At 43.2% G+C, this 20,098-nt stretch overlaps 1 protein-coding gene across 2 annotated transcripts in view; it reads right to left on the bottom strand.

Annotated features, from left to right (window-relative positions):
- Positions 1 to 20,098, bottom strand: part of GOLIM4 (golgi integral membrane protein 4) — a 147,401-nt gene that overhangs the window by 33,944 nt on the left and 93,359 nt on the right. Inside the window, exons 7-10 of one of the 2 annotated variants that reach the window (XM_040428188.1) lie at positions 16,682 to 16,765; positions 4,901 to 5,071; positions 2,201 to 2,572; positions 1,011 to 1,249 (exon numbers count right to left, since the gene is read on the bottom strand). In XM_040428188.1, the coding sequence (XP_040284122.1) occupies positions 1,011 to 1,249; positions 2,201 to 2,572; positions 4,901 to 5,071; positions 16,682 to 16,765 (866 nt within the window). The remainder of the gene's footprint in view (positions 1 to 1,010; positions 1,250 to 2,200; positions 2,573 to 4,900; positions 5,072 to 16,681; positions 16,766 to 20,098) is intronic. The other variant, XM_040428189.1, reaches the window with a different exon arrangement.

The raw sequence follows: 20,098 nt of genomic DNA on the forward strand, positions 1-20,098 counted from the left end.
ACATGGACATAAGCATCACTCTGAATAAGGCTACTTTCACACTTGCGGCAGAGGATTCCGGCAGGCAGTTCCATCGCCGGAACTGCCTGCCGGAGACGCAAACTGATGGCATTTGTCAGACGGATCCGTCTGACAAATGCATTGAAATACCGGATCCGTCTCTCCGGTGTCATCTGGAAAAACGGATCTGGCACTAATACACTTCAATGTAAATTAATGCCGGCAAGTGTTCAGTATTTTGGCCGGAGAGAAAACAGCAGCATGCTGCCGTATTTACTCCGTCAAAAAAACGTAAGAGGGACTGAACTGATGCATCCTGAACGGAATGTTCTCCATTCAGAATGCATTAGGATAAAACTGATCTTTTCTTTTCCGGTATTGAGCTCCTGTGACAGAACTCGATACTGAAAAACAAAAACGCTGGTGTGAAAGTACCCTGAGCCAGAATATTCTCCTGAATGTCTAATCTGCCAACCAATGCAGTGATAGAAAGGGAAAAAAAAATGTCTATGCAAACAAGCAGTCACTTTTGGACTAATACCATTTCAGCGAATAGTACTAAACTGTTTCAGTTTCCATGATCGTATATGCTGGAAATGGAGAGAAATGGCAAAGTCCATGGACAATGACAAATACTTGGAGACTGAGTTTATGACTTAGTTACAAAGTTAAGGTTCTTTTACGCAGGCCAAGGATCTGGGCAATTATTGGGGATGGTATCATCAGGTAATCACATTTTTTATGCTACACATAAAATCACTGTTTTCAAGCAGCACGCTGTCTGTGTTAACAGGGATCTGTCGCCGGCAAACACTGTATCTGTATGGGGATGAATGATCAGAGTAGTAATCGTACATCTCCATACAGAAATGCAGCCACATCATCCCTGCGCGACGACTGGACGTGCACTGGCCCACGTATAAGGACCTGGAGTCTAGAGCTAAGCGTGTAATGCTTATTTGCACAGACTGCTTTATTTCATTTGTAACCAGTTATACAGCCTTACACACCTTAGCTTCTCTGCAATCTGCGCCTCTTTGTATTTATTTTGCCGCTCCACCTCCAGTTCATTAGTATGTATCAGTTGCTGTCGCAGAATATGTCCTTGTAGCTTGTGCTTCTGCAGTGACTCCTGATGCTGGTGGAGATGTTTAGCTTGCTCCTGTTTTTGGGCTGCTAGCTTCTGCTGCTCCAACTGTTCCTCGTAGACAGATTTATATTTCATTTGAGGCTTAGGGGTCTGATCTCTCTGTTAAGAAAAACTGCATGTCAATAAACATAGGACTGAAATAGTCTTTAGCTTTGTTCTGAAAGTAGTGGCTCTTGGGACCCCTACGTGTGACTCTCCAGTAGTTTCTAGCTGAAGATACCCTTGGGTCAGAACCATACAAATAACAATTGACTGGGCCAAGAATCAATGTCACCTGGGTCCTGTGACAGTATCATATAAAAGCACTCAGACCCGATGAACGCCAGCACGGGAAGGAAACAAATCCACGATATACTAAAAGGATTCCCAGCAAGCGCTTGTAGTCTTCAATTCATATGTTCTTTATTTTATCAATATATAAGAAAATATAATAATGGATGCGTTTTGGCCTGAAGGCGGCTGGACTGGCCGAAACGCGTCCATTATTATATTCTCTTATGTATTGATGAAATAAAGAACATATGAATTATGATTACAAGTGCTCGCTGGGAATCCTTTCAGTATCATATAAAAGGCAGTCAATGCTACAGTCAGCACTGAGGTTGACTTTGCGCTAACATAATATCACTGCAAGTTTTTTTCTCCTTAAAATCTGGTTCATTGCTTCTTACTAAATAGCTTATGAATAGAACATTTATCACACTTAGGTCAATTCACTCACTGTGACACCAAACTCATGTTTCCAGAGTATATTCAATATGAAGTGTAATGCAGAAAACAAGCAATAAGTTATAACCGTTTCAGTCTACAGAGTAAATCCAGGCAGGGACATTAACAAAGGTGTGCATTCTACATATGAAGTTGTATAATGTATGTTTGTAAGTTAAACTGTGCCAAATAAATCTTCCATATTCATAGTATAGATCTGTAATTCAGACCTTGAAAAGCGGCACTCTCTCAGTCTCTAGTTACAGTGCAGTTGTCTGGCGGTTTATGCTAGTACATTTGTCTGGAAGTGGACATAACCCCGAGCATAGTGCTGTTCCTCACCTCAGCATGTTCCTGTTCATGCAGCAAGTTGGTCTCCTCCTCCCTTTCTTCTTCACGTCCTACAGGTTTCTGATCATCTTCTGACTGCCTGTGCTGGTCTTGTTCCTCCTGCGTTTGATCTTGCTCCTCCACCAAGCGTTCTGGCTTCCCCACTTGCTCCATCTCTTCCTCCTCCAGCTCTTTTTTATGTTCCTCTTCTACCTCCACAGGATGCTCTGTGACCGGACCATCTTCCTGCGGAGGGCCAGTGTCCTCATCTGCCTTGTGAAGTTCAGTCCTGTCTGTGTCCTGATGTTCATCCTCTTCATTAGCAGCCTGGCGTAGTGTGACTGTATCGTCCTGTCCAGCTTCATGCTGAGCCTGAATGTTTATCTGCAGAATCCAACACACTTTCATTAGCAAGAAAATATGCACATATCTGTGTATTCCCATGCTAGCCAGCTCCAGGTTTACATCTCAGTGTTATTTTCAGTCTCAGTGCAGTGTTGTATTTAGTTCTACTATCGCATTGTACAGCATATACTCGGGGCATGTCATAAGCAGATGTCTTTTCTAGGATTTGCTCCTCCAGCCATGAAAAAAATAAAATAAAATCACGCTCTAGACTTATTGGTAGGGGAAAAAAACAACACATAAAAGCAAATAAAATTCAAAAAAGTAACCTACAGACTATATGCAGGATACCAATTCATAATTATTATTTATTATTAAAGCACCATTCATTCCATGGCGCTGTACATATGATAAGGGGTCACATACATAGTAGAGACATTTGCACTAAGCATAAACAAGACGAGTTACAAACCGGTACAGAAGGAGAGAGGGCCCTGCCCGTCACAGAAAAACTTCCAAGACGGTATTATTGAATATATTGCCCAATATTTCAACACATTACACCTAAAGGTCGCATTAGATCTGACACAATTATGTGCAAAAATAATGGGTGAGAATTATCAAAACTGGTGTAAGGAAAACTGGCTTAGGCTAGTTTCACACTAGCGCTAAACTGTTACGGCAGGCTGTTCCAGTACAGGATCAGTCCGCCAGGCCCCACTGACGATAATGGGATCCGGCAACCAATTGGATTGATCCTTTCATTTGTCAAAGGAGCTATGAAAAATGAAAAGGTGGAATCTGATGGGCTGCTATGGGCAACTAAGCCAGTTCTCCTTCACACCAGTTTTGATAAATCACCCTTAATCCCTTAGTGACCATGCACATTTTTTAAAAATTGCAGTTTGTAATTCACCATTTAAGTACATGTAATGATTGATTAAAGCAAGCTGTTTAGCTAAAACCCCCTTTGTTTACGTCAGTAAAAAGGCGTGCTAGTGGTCACTAAGGGGTTAATGTACTTAGATTAAATGGTTTAGGATTTCCTTTTGAGACATAATATAAAAACAAAATACTGCAGAATAAAAGTAGAATCGCTGTGCTAGCCAGTATAAATAGTATGAAGTATGCAAGTAATAACACTAACGATAAGTCAAAAGAATAAAAATGTAGGGAAAATCCAGTGATAAGATTGGAAACATTCATAAGAACGTTGTCTCCAAGACAATGAATTTCTGGCCTTGCTACTACTCAAATATAGTTGGACTGTGAGATAGCAACACGTGATGCCACCAGTGGGTGACAAGTACAGATCTCCATGCTCTTATGGAGATCTGGCAGTGTTTCATTCATTGCAAAAGAGGTTTCTGAATACTTAACATTTCCACACCAGCACCAGAGAGGAGGCACGAGGGCCACTGGGGGTAATTAGGTAAGGGTGTGTAGAATTTTTCAATAATAAGCGTTGGTTAGATGCAACTGCTGGTTGGTTTTTCATTGTGAAAATTGAAGATAAAAGCGAGATAGGAGGCAGCGCCTCATGTGTGGTATTGTCTAATAATGGGTGCAAGAGATAAATAAAAACTCTTACCAGAAGATGTTGTGAAGAGTCACAACACCTATATGGAGCATGTGCTGATTTTCCCGATCAGCGTGCCCAGTCTTCTCTCCCCCAAAATCATAACAAAAATCATTAACACTATACCGATCCGTTCTCAAGCAATCTAAATACGGCCCAACCTTTAACGATTACAGCATTGCTATATCCCAGAGCAACCTAATATATAACCACTCTATTTTTTGGTTCCAAAAACACATCGGGTCCATTCCATATATATGTTTAAAGGATCAGTAAACAGCGGAGTGCCCGTCGACAACTCTCTATAGTTTTACATACACACCTACTCCCCGCCCCCCCCCTCCCCTTGCTCCACCTCTGTTTGGCCTCACGCGCCTTTTTTCAGTTTAAATAACCGCCACATGTGAATGCTATTTTATATTGTATACTGTCCTGATGAAGGGGGCTCTCCGCCCCTGAAACGCGTTGACTGAAAATAAAAAAAGTATTGTGTTATCAATACCTACCTGCTTCTGACTCCTGCTGACAGCGCCATCCAAAGGTTCATCTTCTTTCTTCTTCTGCAACTCATTGTGAAAATTGGGAGAGATCTTGGACAGTGCATGCAACATACTGCAGAAAATGTGGGTCCCTCAATCAAACATCATTCTATTTAAACAGTTTCTAGCTCTGATCTTGCAGTTTAGAGTGGACCAAAGGCTCGGGATCCTCCGGTTGAGCATCCCTGATCTAAGTCATGAATACTTCTGGCTGGAATAATGATTTCATGCCTTATACAGTTCACTTACCAGTGGTAATTTATTGTTCTCTACAGCTTCTTGTCCTGTGATAAGTCTGTGCAGGGATGAAATAGATGGTCCTATTCTAGGCACAGTGGGCGGTGTACTTTTTCCTGCTTCCTGAAGATCTGACACTTTATTCAGAGCATTTTTAAGTTGTAAGAAGTCTTCTACTTGTTTCTTAAAAAAAGAATAAAAATGAGGATGAGATGAGCAGACTTTTAATGTCTGTACATCCAAACGCAAAGTTAATCAGTGCTGCAATGCTTTTCCCCCCACACATCCAAGTTGGGCTGACCCCCTTATACATCAATTTAGGCATCAGTGCGAAAAGGAATGTGCGAATTAGTGAAATTAAAGAGGTTGTCCGGTCACAAAATCAAAATTTATGTGCCCCTAACACCCCTCACCATGCATACATATGCCCCCAATACTGTTTTTTCATGCCTGAGCTTTTCCCCCGGAAGACATCACATTATCCTGGCAAATCTGTTTACTTTCTCCCCTTCTTGTTTTGTTGAATACATAACTTTATTGATACACAAGCCTGGCTGCACTGCACAGAGATGAGTCACAGGCTGGACACGCCCCCCACACTGCTCTGTCTGCAGCAGCTACTCCATCTATAACTCCTGTGTCCATGTTACTACACCCAGACATGAATCTACTTCTCACTCAGTATCTAAATCCCATCACTGACCGTCCACAGGCTCTGCCCTGACATCTGTATCTAATCCTATCCTGCTGAGCTGTGTATCTGCAGGCTCTTCCCTCACCATCTCCAGAGTGTGAAAAACAGCTTGAATCAGCAAGCGTATCCAAACACATCTGTGTGATACAGCCTGTTGAGCGGTGTATCTAATCCCATCACTGACAGTCCACAGGCTCTTCCCTCACTATCTCCAGTGTGCACACGACCGTATCCATTTTGCTATCCACATTTTTTGCAGTCCCACTGAGTTCCATGGATTTGAGGTCCTCATTTTGAGGACCAGAATACGATATGTTCTGTCTTTACTGGAACTGACATACCGATGTACAAAACACACTAATGACGTCCCTGTGCTTTCCACATCCGTATGTCAGTTCTGCGAAAGATAGAACATGTCCTATTCTGTTCCTCATAAGGCAGATCTAAAACCCATAGAACTCAATGGTAATGCAAAAAAATGTGAATCGCACATGGACAGTAACCTTATTTAGTGGATCTGCAGATCGCAAAACAGATACGGTTCTGTGCACGAGCCCTATCACTTATACTTATAACAGTGACGTCCACAGTGCCCCCCATAACAGTGACGTCCACAGTGCCCCCCATAACAGTGACGTCCACAGTGCCCCCCATAACAGTGACGTTCACAGTGCCCCCCATAACAGTGACGTCCACAGTGCCCCCCATAACAGTGCTATCCAGTGCTCCTAGTGCCATACAATGCCCCCTATTTGTCAGCCAGTGCCCGCTAGTACCATCAATTGCCCCCCTTGTGCAATCCATTACCCCCCCTTGTGCCACCCAGTTGCCCCCTTGTGCCACCCAGCTGCCCCCTTGTGCCATCCCGATTGCCCCAGAGTGCCATACTAATTGCCCCAGAGTGCCATCCTAATTACCCCAGAGTGCCATCCACAATTCAACAGTGCTGTCCCCCCCCCCCCCATGTGCCAGTCAGTGCCCCCAGTGAGATCCAGCCTCTGTAGCTGATCGCTATGCTGTCACTCTTGTACAGCGCTTACATAGCCTGTATGATACAGAGAGCGGCCGGTGGTCCTGCACATGCGCACTAGCATTCAGCCTAGTGCGCTGTGAAGACTGCCAGCCGCCGCTTTTTCCAGCAGGAGGCGGTGACGTCACTAGTGATGATCCGTCTCCTGCTGGAGAAAGGAAGCGAAGACAGGAAGATAAGAAGACAGACTTTGGCCGAAAGCCAAGAAAAGCCATCTGGAGGGACAACGTGACCGAGAGCAGATCTCAGGAACGGCTGCACTGTAGAAGGTAAGTATGTGATCATTAATCTTTCCTCCACAGGTTAGATTTTTTTAAGGAAAAAAAAAAGGTTAAGCGCGGAGAACCCCAACCAGGGAATGAATACATCAGATCCACAGATGAACATTTTACTTTCAGCAAAGTACCAAAAGGAGCAACTGTCAAAGGGATTGCTTGGTTCAGGATTTATAGGAAATAAATTAAAGCCATGTAATCCTGCCGCCTGATTCAAGGGAGGCTAAATCTTCTTCAAATCTTAGCGACTGCAAATTGACATCTAGTCAGGAAGCGACAACAGTTGTTTTTTGGTATCTGAGACATGGCTGAGCAGTGGGTCATGAAAAAAATAATGGCACATTTCTTTACAGCAAGAATTCTGTAATAGAGAGGCAACATAAACCCAAAGCATGGTGCCATAATCCCTTTAGCATTTTCTTCCACTTGGTATGAAATAAGTGCTTAGCAGAAGAAGAAAGACACAGTCAAATTATTAGGTCAACATACAGTGCTGCCCATAATTATTCATACCCCTAGCAAATTTTGACTTCAAGTTACTTTTATTCAATCAGCAAGTAATGTTTTGACGGGAAATGACATCGGTGTCCCCCAAAAGATAATAAGACGATGTACAAGAGGCATTATTGTGGGGGAAAAAAACATTTCTCAGCTTTTATTTACATTTGAGCAAAAAATACAAGATGTTCTACACTGTGGAAAATCTCAGAGGACGTGGTCGGAAGCCAAAAGTGACACCTGTGCTGGCCAGGAGGATAGTTAGAGAGGTGAAAAAGAATCCAAGGATCACCACCAAGGCCATCCTGGTGAATCAAGGCTCTGCTGGTGGCAATGTCTCAAGGCAGACAATCCAACGGACACTGCACAATGCAGACCAAGGAGGACACCACTTCTCCAGATAAGGCACACAAAAGCTAGCTTGGCCTTTGCAAAAGCTCATCTGGACAAAGAAGACGACTTCTGGTCTTCTGTGTTATGGTCAGATGAAACAAAAATTGAATTGTTTGGTCACAATGATGTTTCATTCATTTGGCATAAAAAAGGAGAAACCTTCAACCCAAAGAACACCATCCCCACTGTCAAACATGGTGGTGGGAACCTAATGCTTTTGGGGTGTTTTTCAGCCAATGGACCAGGGAACCTAATTACAGTAAACGGCACCATGAAAAAAGAGCAATACATGAGGATTCTCAACGACAACATCAGGCAGTCTGCAGAGAAACTTGACCTTGGGCACCAGTGGACAATATGACAATGACCCAAAACACACAGCAAAAGTGGTGAAGAAATGGTTAGCAGACAACAACATTAACGTTTTGGAGTGGCCCAGCCAGAGTCCAGACTTGAATCCAATTGAGAATCTGTGGAGGGAGCTAAATTTCAGGGTGATGGCAAGAAGACCCTTCAACCTGAAAGATTTGGAGTTCATTGTTAAAAATGAATGGGCAAAAATACCTGTGGAGACATGCAAAAAGCTGGTCTGCAATTATAGGAAGCGTTTGATTGCTGTAATAGCCAATAAAGGCTTTCTATTGATTAATGAGAAGGGTATGAATAATTTTGGACTGGACACTTTCTGCTCAAATGTAAATAAAAGCTGAGAAATGTTTTTCCCCCCACAATATTGCCTCTTGTACATAGTCTTATTATCTTTTGGGAGACACCTATGTCATTTCCTGTCAAAAAATTACTAGCTGGTTGAATAAAAGTAACTTGAAGTAAAAATTTGCCAGGGGTATGAATAATTATGGGCAGCACTGTAAGAATTCAGAAACTGCATAACCTTATTAATGCGCTTACAAGATAGTGTAGTGGCGACTGTCTCAGTATGCTTTATATGACTAAGCTGGCCACACATGTAGAATGCTCCATGAAAATGGGGTACATCACAAAAGCCAATGCTAGCCATTGAAAAAGTCAGTTAAAAGCTTCTTGCCACTGCTAACTTAAGAATCAAGATGACAATTTCTATATCTGTATTTGTACAGATGGTCAGATATCACATCATGCTCTATATTTTCTGAGACCATAGCATATTTTCAGTCATCCCATCTGATGCTAGTGCACGTAAGCCAGTAAATATAGGATGGGCCTTGGTATACGCTGGATAACTTTTATCTACACAGCAAGAGTGGCCATTTTACTGGTACAAACTGTAATAGACTACTGAATATTTAAGGGAACCTGTCACTTCCAAAAACCATCCCAAGCCGCCAGCAGTACCTGAGAGTAGCCAGCAGCGTGTTTCCGACAATCGTTTTCTTCCTGAAGACAGATGAAGCAAAAGCTCAGAAAACGTTCTATTATCCACTGCCCGCATGATTTTCTAGTCATGCTTGAAGTCAAGGGGGGCAGCGGCCTCCTTGCTTCAAGTCACGGTAACTGCGCCCCCCTTCCCTGCTCCTTCGCTGTGATTGACAGCGCTTATGCACGAGAGTTCGGCTGCCTTTGCCGAACAGCGGCCGTCAGTCACAGCGAAGGGGGCGCGGTTACTTGAAGCATGACTAGAAAATCACGCGGGCAGGGGATAGAATAACGTTTTCTGAGCTTTTGCTTCCTCTGCCTTCAGGAAGAAAACGATTGTCGGAAACACGCTGCTGGCTGGTTTTTGGAGGTGTCTTCCGGCATAGAGTTCCGTCGTCGGGGCTCTATGCCGGAAGAATCCTGATCAGGATTATCCTAATGCATTCTGAATGGAGAGAAATCCGTTCAGGATGCATCAGGATGTCTTCAGTTCCGGAACGGAACGTTTTTTGGCCGGAGAAAATACAGCAGCATGCTGCGCTTTTTGCCTCGGCCAAAAATCCGGAACACTTGCCGCAAGGCCGGATCCGAATTAATGCCCATTGAAAGGCATTGATCCGGATCCGGCCTTAAGCTAAACGTCGTTTCGGCGCATTGCCGGAGCCGACATTTAGCTTTTTCTGAATGGTTACCATGGCTGCCGGGACGCTAAAGTCCTGGCAGCCATGGTAAAGTGTAGCGGGGAGCGGGGGAGCAGTATACTTACCGTCCGTGCAGCTCCCGGGGCGCTCCAGAGTGACGTCAGGGCGCATCCATGCGCATGGGGCGCTCTGACGTCATTCTGGAGCGCCCCGGGAGCCGCACGGACTGTAAGTATACCGCTCCCCGCTCCTACTATGGCAGCCAGGACTTTAATAGCGTCCTGGGTGCCATAGTAACACTGAACGCATTTGGAAGACGGTTCCGTCTTCAAATGCTTTCAGTACACTTGCGTTTTTCCGGATCCGGAGTGTAATTCCGGCAAGTGGAGTACACGCCGGATCCGGACAACGCAAGTGTGAAAGAGGCCTAAGGGTACATTCACATCTGCATTCATAAATCTGGCAGATTATCCCAGCAAAGGAACAGCCTGCCGGAGTTTACTGTATCCAGCATGGATGGATAATGCAGTGAACTGCCAGCCTCATTGGCCATAACATGATCTGATGGGAATCCATCCGGTTTCCGCCATCAATGACGGCATTCATCTGGACAAAAAGTCATACATGCAGGACTGTCTGGCTGAAGGCTGGCATTTCTGCAGGAAACTGCCCGGATCCCATTATAGTCAATCCAGCGGTTTATTGCATTATACGGCTATGGCTGTTCCTAATTTTTGAACACAGATGTGATCTAGTAGGGCTGCAGCTATGGACATTTTTGTAATCAAGTATTCTATCGATTAATCCAATGATTAATAGAGTACTCTAATAACAAAAAACAAATTAAAAGTATGTTTTTCTTTATAAAAACTCATCAGCCCCCCTGTGCCATCAGCTTCCCCCTCAGTGCCACCAGCTTGCCCCCCCCAGTGCCACCAGCTTGCCCCCAAGTGCCACCATCTCCTCGTTCTAGCAATGTCCCCAGCACCAGTATTTACCTTTCCTGTAGGGGCACCTGTCCACAGCTCCTCCATCTTCTCTGCATGCCGCACTGTCGTCCTGACGTCACACAGCGTTGGGTCATAGTGCGCGCTTACCTGCACTATGACCTGACGATGTGTCAGGAAACAGTGCAGCGCGGTGCGGGCCGGTAGGTGACCACGGAGTGGTGAGTAATAGCAAACGCTTCGCTCCCGCTCCGTGGTAACATGACACAAATGAATCCTCAATGCAAAAAATTAGCATCGAGGATTTTTGTGTGTCGAAATACTCGATTCGATCGAGTAATCGTTTCAGCCCTAGAACCTAGCATAAATCTACCAAGATAAAGACCATTTTTCACTCCTAAATGGTGCTACAGCTAGGTAGGTTTTCCTTTCAGGTTCCTGGGAGAGTTGGGTTACAATCATGTGGAACTAATAGACTACAAAATACTAAATCTACCAAGACAAATCCCCCTCCCACTACAAATATATCCAAATATAACCCACAGCGGTTTGCAGCAACAGTCAGTGAGATAAAATGTCTGTTTTGACAGAAACCCTCCTCATCCCTCAGAAATCTTAATTCTTCATTACTAGTGATAGCCGTTATTACTCAAGCATATAAGGTTATGGGTCATCAGTTATAGGGAGAGGGATATGAGGAGAGAACTATAACTCCTAGCATGTCCAGACTGTTATTATGGTGCATGAATTGCCATTACATGGAGTAACTACAACTCCCAGCATTTCTAGGATGTTCTTATTATGGGCTACCAGATTACATAACACAGAGTATGAGAAAGAACTACAACTCCTTTCATTCTGCAACTTGGAGATGGAAACCACTAACCTCTCTCACACACACACAGCATAGCTCTACCTACATTGCAACATCACACAGGTCCTTCAAAACTTCTCTGCACTGCTGAGCACTGGGGGAAGGAGAAAATTCTGTGTGTAGAAGATCTCTCCTAAACTGCTTATGACAGCAGTTTGGGGAGCATTGTGTACACATAGCTGTGTCTGCACTATGGATTAAATGTATTTGCGTTATTTATGTTTTTTCAGGGTTTAGTTCCCCTTTAAATATTGATGACTTATCCTCAGGATAGGTCATCATTATCAGATCAGTGGTGGTTTGTCTCCTGGGCAGGTCATCAATATCAGATCAGTAGTAGTCTGATTCCTGGATTCTAAGCAGAGTATAAATATAGCTGGTTCCTACACCGCCCTGAACATTGTAGGCTTAGATTAGGCCCAGGAGAGTTAGTTCTGTTACGTGTTAGGTACCCATCTGCAGAAGCCACCTTGACGTTGGTAGATGGGCCCGACATACGTTTTATCAAAAATGTGCGTAAAGAGCTTCCATTTTTCATGGTATAGTACCACTGTAATCCAAAATAATCTGTAATCCCTAGTTCTATTCTTTTCACATATACCAGTGTGCTGCCATACGTATTTTGTTTGCTGTCTACATGTTAGCTTTATGGATGTGCACCTGTGACTTTAGATGTGGTAGTCTAAATTTTTTTGCACTGATTCCTGGATAGGTCATCATTATCAGATCAATGGGGATCTGACTCCTGTATAGGTCATCATTTTCAGATCAGTAGCCGTCTGACTCCAAGATAGGTCCTCTTTATCAGATCGGTGGGGGACTGACTCCAAGATTATGCATCATTACCACATTGGCAGGGGACCCGGGATTGAGAGCCCCACCAATCAGTATTTAATGAAGTTCTGGCACTTGGGTGAGCGCTGCTGTCTCCTCCTCACTTGTGATGTCACTTCCATTGGTCATGTGGCCATTCTATAGCTACGTCCCATTCAACTGAAAGGGAGTGAGCTGCATAACAAGCACAACCACTATATAATGTACAGCACTGCGGCACATGCAGGAGTACCATGGCCCCTTCAAACAGCTGATCAGTGATACATTCATCAATATTTAAAAGGGTATTCCAATTACATTAAATTATTCCCTATCCACAGAATAGGGTATAACTATTAGATTGGTGGAGGTCCTACCACTGGGCCCCCCACCAATCACAAGAACGAGTGCTGTACTCAGCTATCTCCGGTACTCCCATAGAAATGAATAGAGCGGCCTGCAAATATGCTCGACTGGCCGCTCCGTTCATTTTAGGGGGCTGCACTTGGTACAGGGCCCCTGTTCTTGCCGCTGGGACCCCCACCAATCAGCTAGTTTTCCCCTGTCCTGTGGATAGGGGATAACTTAATATAACCGTTAGACCCCTTTAAGTCCCAGGAAACGCCTGCAGGTAACATCTACTGCATTATCCGTACTCACAGAGCTATCACTGTGTTATCCATGATGTTACATAGGACTGAAGGTAACACCTCCCCTTCTCTTGCTTCCTCAACATTGCTGTGTCCCTCAACTTAATATTGTGCTACCTGTATAGCATTAATTCGTCTTTGAATTTTGGCCAGAAATGTTTGATCAGTAGGGGCCAAATTCCAGTGCCCCACCAATCATTACAAGGAAGGGGCCATAGCGATCTACACATTTTAATGAACTGCACATAAGTTATTTATGTAGTAATGTGCCTTGTGCGTATCATGAGACTTTTATCTTACATACTGTATATTATTCATGTAGTGGTGGCCCTACTTTGTATTGTGAGACCTTCATATAACACATATACAATACATATATTATTCATGCAGTGAAGCTCCCTACTGAGTATTATGACGTTTTTATACGACTGTATGTATATGTTACCAATACGGAATATTATTCATGTAGTCATGTTCCTACTTTGTATTGTGAGACCTTCATACAGTCCTGATCAAAAGTTTAAGACCACTTGAAAAATGGCAAAAAATCATATTTAGCATGGCCGGATCTTAACAAGGTTCCAAGTAGAGCTTCAACATGCAACAAGAAGAAATGGGAGTGAGACAAAACATTTTTTGAGCATTAAATTTAATAAAAACAACGAATAAACTGAAACAGGCTGTTTTTCAGCTGATCAAAAGTTTAGGACCACACCTCCAAAAAAAAAACTAAACCCCCCCCCAAAACAGAAATCCAACTTCCAAACATGAACTCAGTAATGAGTAGCTCCGCCGTTATTGTTCATCACTTCAAAAATTTGTTTCGGCATGCTTGATGCAAGCGTTTCCATGAGGTGAGTGGGAACATTTCTCCAAGGGGTGAAGACGGCCACACGAAGGCCATCTACTTCCCTTGCAATCCATCCCCAAAGGTTCTCAATTGGATTTAGATCAGGGAAACACGCAGGATGGGCCAAAAGAGTGATGTTATTCTCCTGGAAGAAGTCCCTTGTCCTGCGGGCATTGTGTACTGTAGCGTTGTCCTGTTGAAAAACCCAGTCGTTACCACACAGACGAGGGCCCTCCGTCATGAGTAATGCTCTCTGCAACATCTGGACATAGCCAGCGGCCGTTTGACGCCCCTGCACTTCCTGAAGGAAAAAGCACCCCAGACTATTATGGCGCCCCCTCCACTGTGGCGTGTAGAAAACATCTCAGGTGGGATCTGTTTGTCATGCAAGTAACGTTGGAAACCATCAGGACCATCAAGGTTAAATTGTTTCTGATCAGAGAATAAAACTTTCTTCCACCTTTGAATGTACCATGTTTGGTGCTGGTTAAGCTGGTTACCTGCCTATCAGACACAGAGCACCCGCCCCGACAGGGGCGACCCCATAAGGAACCTTTCCCTGTGTAGGGGCTTAATCCCTATTTATACCCTATTTATAAAGCCCTACATGCCATGGTTCATTCCGAATTACCGGAACTCATCAGGGGACTTCAATGAACATTTAGGGATAATAGAATCGAAGGTGAGTTCCCTGTCGTATTCTATGTGGACAATCAGTGGACAATCTCCCAAACCACCACCAATTGCGGCGAGACATAGGTGTATATGGGACACTTCCCTACACCTAGTATGGACATGTGCCACTGATTGTCCATATAGAATACGACAGGGAACTCACCTTCGATTCTATTATCCCTGAATGTTCATTGAAATCCCCTGATGAGTTCCGGTAATTTGGAATGAAACATGGCATGTAGGGCTTTATAAATAGGGTATAAATAGGGATTAAGCCCCTACACAGGGAAAGGTTCCTTATGGGGTCGCCCCTGTCGGGGCGGGTGCTCTGTGTCTGATAGGAAGGGAACCAGCGTAGCCCCCTTACCTTCACTTAGGTAGGGACCTATTTAAGGGTTAAACAGGAGAACAAACCAATGCCTTGAACATAAGTGTGCCGGTCACCAGTGTCCTTCTGCCACCTCACAAAAGGACCATTTCGCCACCAGGTGTTGATCTCCCTACAGGACGTGGTAAGATCCACCCATTTTTCTTTTTTTCACTTATCCTGTGACATTAGATAGTGGCGCTTTCATCTAAATTGCATTTCTTGTCTCACAACAATGTGGTGTATATGATACTCATTTTAAATAATATATAGTAAAAGTTATGTTTTAAGATACCCAGTTCACATAATCTTCTGTCAAAAAATGTTTTGTCTCACTCTCATTTCTTCTTGTTGCATGTTGAAGCTCTACTTGGAACCTTGTTAGGATCCAACAATGTAAAATATGATTTTTGCCATTTTTCAAGTGCTCTTAAACTTTTGATCAGGACTGTATAACACATATACAATACATATATTATTCATGCAGTGAAGCTCCTACTGAGTATTATGAAGTTTTTATACGACTGTATGTATATGTTACCAATACGGAATATTATGCATGTAGTCATGTTCCTACTTTGTATTGTGAGACCTTCATATAACACATATACAATACATATATTATTCATGCAGTGAAGCTCCTACTGAGTATTATGAAGTTTTTATACGACTGTATGTATATGTTACCAATACGGAATATTATTAATGTAGTCATGTTCCTACTTTGTATTGTGAGACCTTTATATAACAGTACATTATTCATGTAGTGACGCCACTACTGTGTATTGATACCTTTACATTACACGTTACTGTACATATATTAAGTGTAGTGATGTCTCTACTGTGTATTGTGAGGCCTTTATATTACACATTACTACACATATATTATTCATTTAGTGATGCCCCCACTGTGTATTAGGACACCTTTAAATTACACGTTACTCAGCATATATTATGTTTACTGATGTCTGTACTATATACATATATGTTTCTGTACGTATACTATACCTGTAGTGAGGTCTCTTCTGTCTAATACAGGAAATGCACGTATTTAATAAAACAGACATGTCAGGGAGCTGACAGATCCTCTGATTACTATGTATTCTCTTTTATAATCTGCATTTTGAAAACGCTGCAATGGGCATGTATCTGAATATTACATAGTCACTGTATGGCGGTACTATTGGTCATACTGGCGCTTGTGTAGTGGTAGTGACCATGTGATTAATTCTTTCTATGCTCCACTTTCATTTTCTCTCGTCTGGTGATCAGAAGGACAACATTTATGAACATTTGCACAACGCTGGTCTAAGGCCACTTACTGTTCAGTGTAATGCATTGGCTAATAATAAATATAATACTAAAAGGGCCAATTCACTTTCAGCCCATGCTGGGTAGATGTACAGTAGAAGACTAGGATACAGACATTATAATATCAAACAAATAAAACACATTAGCAGTAGCCACATACAGCGCGTGTTAACCCTCTCCCATACTGCACATGCATCTGGTAGAGAGCAGTAATATAAAGCCATGTATAAATTCCCCTATTCCTTCATGCTTGTTAAACTGTTATTTAAGAGCGGTTTCTGATTCCACCACAGCAGAGAGGACTGCAGTGGAGACTCCAAGGGTTAGAGAAGGCCAAATCCACATGCAAACCAAGCAGCATGCCAACTTATCCAGAGTAAATAACTGCAGGCATGACACAAGGATCGTCCTTCTCGTCTGACCTGTGCGGCACCCAGCGCACTCTTGTGGTGGTCCAAGCTCATTACAACTTGTTCATATTGGGAGTTCAAGTTCTTATGCTGTTGCTACATTGAAAGAAGAAGGCTTAGGTCAAGGGTTTAGTTACAAACTGATGAACTTGTACACAAAAGAAAACCATCACCTCTTAGGATTTGTTTCCAATGACTGAAAGAAATTTCACAAACCAAGTGGATTTTTGAAGGTCAGTGAGATGTTTGAAAGATGAGACAATGACAAGCACTTCAATACAGAATCTATACAATCCGGCTGAGAGAATGAACTGCCAAACACTGAAGAACCCCTAAGGCTACCTGCACGCGGGCAGAGATTTCTGTGCGGATGTCTAATAACTGCTTGTGTTACTTCTGGATTTTATGTGGATTTTCCACAGATCTCAGCCTTGCATTGAAAAGGTTGAAATTCGCACAAAGAATTTACATGCAGGTCAATCCACACACTGAAAAAAAAAAAGTGTACATGAGATTTGTATAATCTTACTCACTTTGCTGGTACTGTATTATGCTGCAATTTCTCCGCATGAGAATCCACACAGAAAAAAATGCTTGTAATCTGTAACATGTGCAGGTAGCCTAACTATACACCAGTGCAGATGGATGATGCACCATGGATTGGAATTTATACAATTGGCACTGAACAGTCACTGACACAGTGTAAGGGCTCATTCAGACGGCCATATGCTGTCCGCAAAAATACTAAATGCTATCCGTTTTTTTCGCGGATCCACAAAAAAAATGATAGCATTCAGTATTTTTGCGGACCCATAGACTTCAATGGGGCCATGTCCTGATTTTCACGGACAAGTATAGGACATGTTTCATTTGTTTTGCCGAACCGTGGAATAGAAAAGGGCCCCATAGAAGTGAATGGGTCAGCATCTAATCTGCAAAAAAACGGATCTGCATTTTTGCGGATAGCATACGGCCGTCTGCATGAGCCCTAACTCTGTGGTATGTCAAATACTGAGAACATAGATCATTTGCAGAACTGTGGACTACACACCCACTAACATGACAGACTGAATTTAGTGTGGATATGAAGTTAAAGTCTATGAACGCCTTTAAAGGGGTTATCAGAGTTATGGGGAAAAAAATGTTTAACCTCATAAAATTCATCAGGACATACACAAAACTAATATTTTTTTTTTTGGATAGTTAGATTCCTTATAGCGCGATATAGGAGAATAGAATAGTCTTACTTACTTTCATGCGGCCGATTCTTTAGAAAACGAAGTTTTATAATATGTAAATCAGGGCTCTACCAGCAAGTAGGGCGTCTACTTGCTGGTAGCCGCAGCAGAAATCCGCCCCCTCGCCGTGTTGATTGACAGGGCCAGCCGTGATCTCCTCCTCCGGCCGGCCCTGTCAGTATTTCAAAAATCGCGCGCCTCTGGTCATTCGGCGCAGGCGCTCTGAGATGAGGAGGCTCGTATCCTCAGCACTCCCTCAGTGCGCCTGCGCCGATGACATCACCGAAAGAGAAGACGTCATCGGCGCAGGCGCACTGAGGGAGTGCTGAGAAGACGAGCCTCCTCATCTCAGAGCGCCTGCTCTCATAACCCAAATGTGAACTGGCTAAACAGAGCAAAATAGCTAATGTAGGTGATTTACAAAATAGTTTAATATAATACTATAAGAGTTATTAGCATAAATTTATTTAACTCGGATAACCCCTTTAAGATTGGATTTTACTCGTTTTAGACTAAAAATCCTTTTTTCAATTGGTCTTTAATTAAAAATAAAAATAATTTTTTTTGCCTAGCTGTGAGCATTTTACTGCAGTCCTGACACTATGTATAGTCCTTATCTCATATGCTCATTAGCGATCGTCTGTCAAAAAATCGTCAGGTCTAATACAGGCTTAATTTAAGCTATACTTGACCGTCTGATAAGAATTGAGTGTTTATGTGGTCAGGAGATCAGAGATAAGAGCTATACACGAGCCATTGGATGACGGGATTCAGAGTAAACAGAAAGTGCAGCAGTCATGTGTGGTATACGGCCATGTACACAAACCTTGACCAGAAGGACCAGAGGTGTTCAATCAGTACGTATAACTTTTATTATTTTAGCCCCTTTCTAGCTATTTAGCAATTTTTATTTTAACTCAGAGAATCCCTTAAAGGGGTTTTCCCGAGACTTTTAAACTGATGACCTGAGCTCCATAGCTCCATACTAAGAACAGCTGCTAACAAATGGAGGGTGCTGTTCTTGGTGAGCTGAGACAAGGCTGAAGAGCTACTGTGAGCGCCGCTGCCTTCTAAAATAGCTGATTGGATGATGTCCCGGCTGTCGGACCCCCACCGATCAGATACTGATGACCTATCTAGAAGATAGATCATCAGTTTAAAGAGTCTCGGAAAATCCTGTTAAGCTTACTTAAAGGTACACAGCAACTGTATCAGTCTAGACATTGTCCTGTTCGCTAAACACGTTGGCAGTGACTACACAAATGTCTCTGGCAGTTTGCATCAATGCAGCAGTCTAGAGTCCAGGTGGTTTAGCTCACAACTGTATCTACCTTTCAGCTGAGAACGGGACTAGGTACATATATGGGTTTGCTCCCTCTGATTGTTTTCATTCACTGACAGCAAACTAAGGCAGAGTTCACACGAATGTGTGTGACACGTGCCCGTGCTGCGGGCCGCAATGCACAATCGCCGGCCGTGGGTCAGCCGCATCGGATTGCGGACCCATTCACTTTAATGGGTCCGCAATCCGCCCGTTCCGCAAAAAGATAAGACCTGTTCTACCTTTTTGTGGAACGGAAGTACGGGACGCAACCCCACGGAAGCACTCCGTAGTGCTTCCGAGGGGTCCCGTTCCGTGCGGCCATTCCGCAATTCCGGATTTGCGGACCCATTGAAGTGAATGGGTCCGCATCCGTGATGCGGAATGCACACGGAACTGTGGCCGTGTATTGCGGCCCGCAATACGGCCACGGATCACACACGTTCGTGTGAGCTCGGCCTAACATCCTGAAAAGGTTGAGAAACTGAAACACAAAAAGGGAATTTATCAATCCCCCACTCAAGAATTATGGCTTCAAAAGACTTGCAAAAAAGAGGGCATTTGGTGATTTGCAACTATTTGTAATTTTACACTACTCACTCCAATTTTGAAAAGTGGGTGTGGTTAGATATGTTAAATGCTATATAGGCCAGATATACAAAATTAAACATCACACAAATGTCACAAGTTCCGTCCAGCAAGGGGCATGGCATAAAAACTGCAGCAACATCTCTTCACATATTTCAAGATGCACCAAACTTATTAATTTAAGTTCCCAGATATGATAAATTTGGTGCAAATAATGGCAACATAAACTGAAGCAAAACAGACTTCAAATTATTCCACTCACGATGATAAATTCCCCCTAAA

The sequence above is a fragment of the Bufo bufo genome, chromosome 4 (assembly GCF_905171765.1).
Source record: "Bufo bufo chromosome 4, aBufBuf1.1, whole genome shotgun sequence".
Taxonomy (NCBI): domain Eukaryota; kingdom Metazoa; phylum Chordata; class Amphibia; order Anura; family Bufonidae; genus Bufo; species Bufo bufo.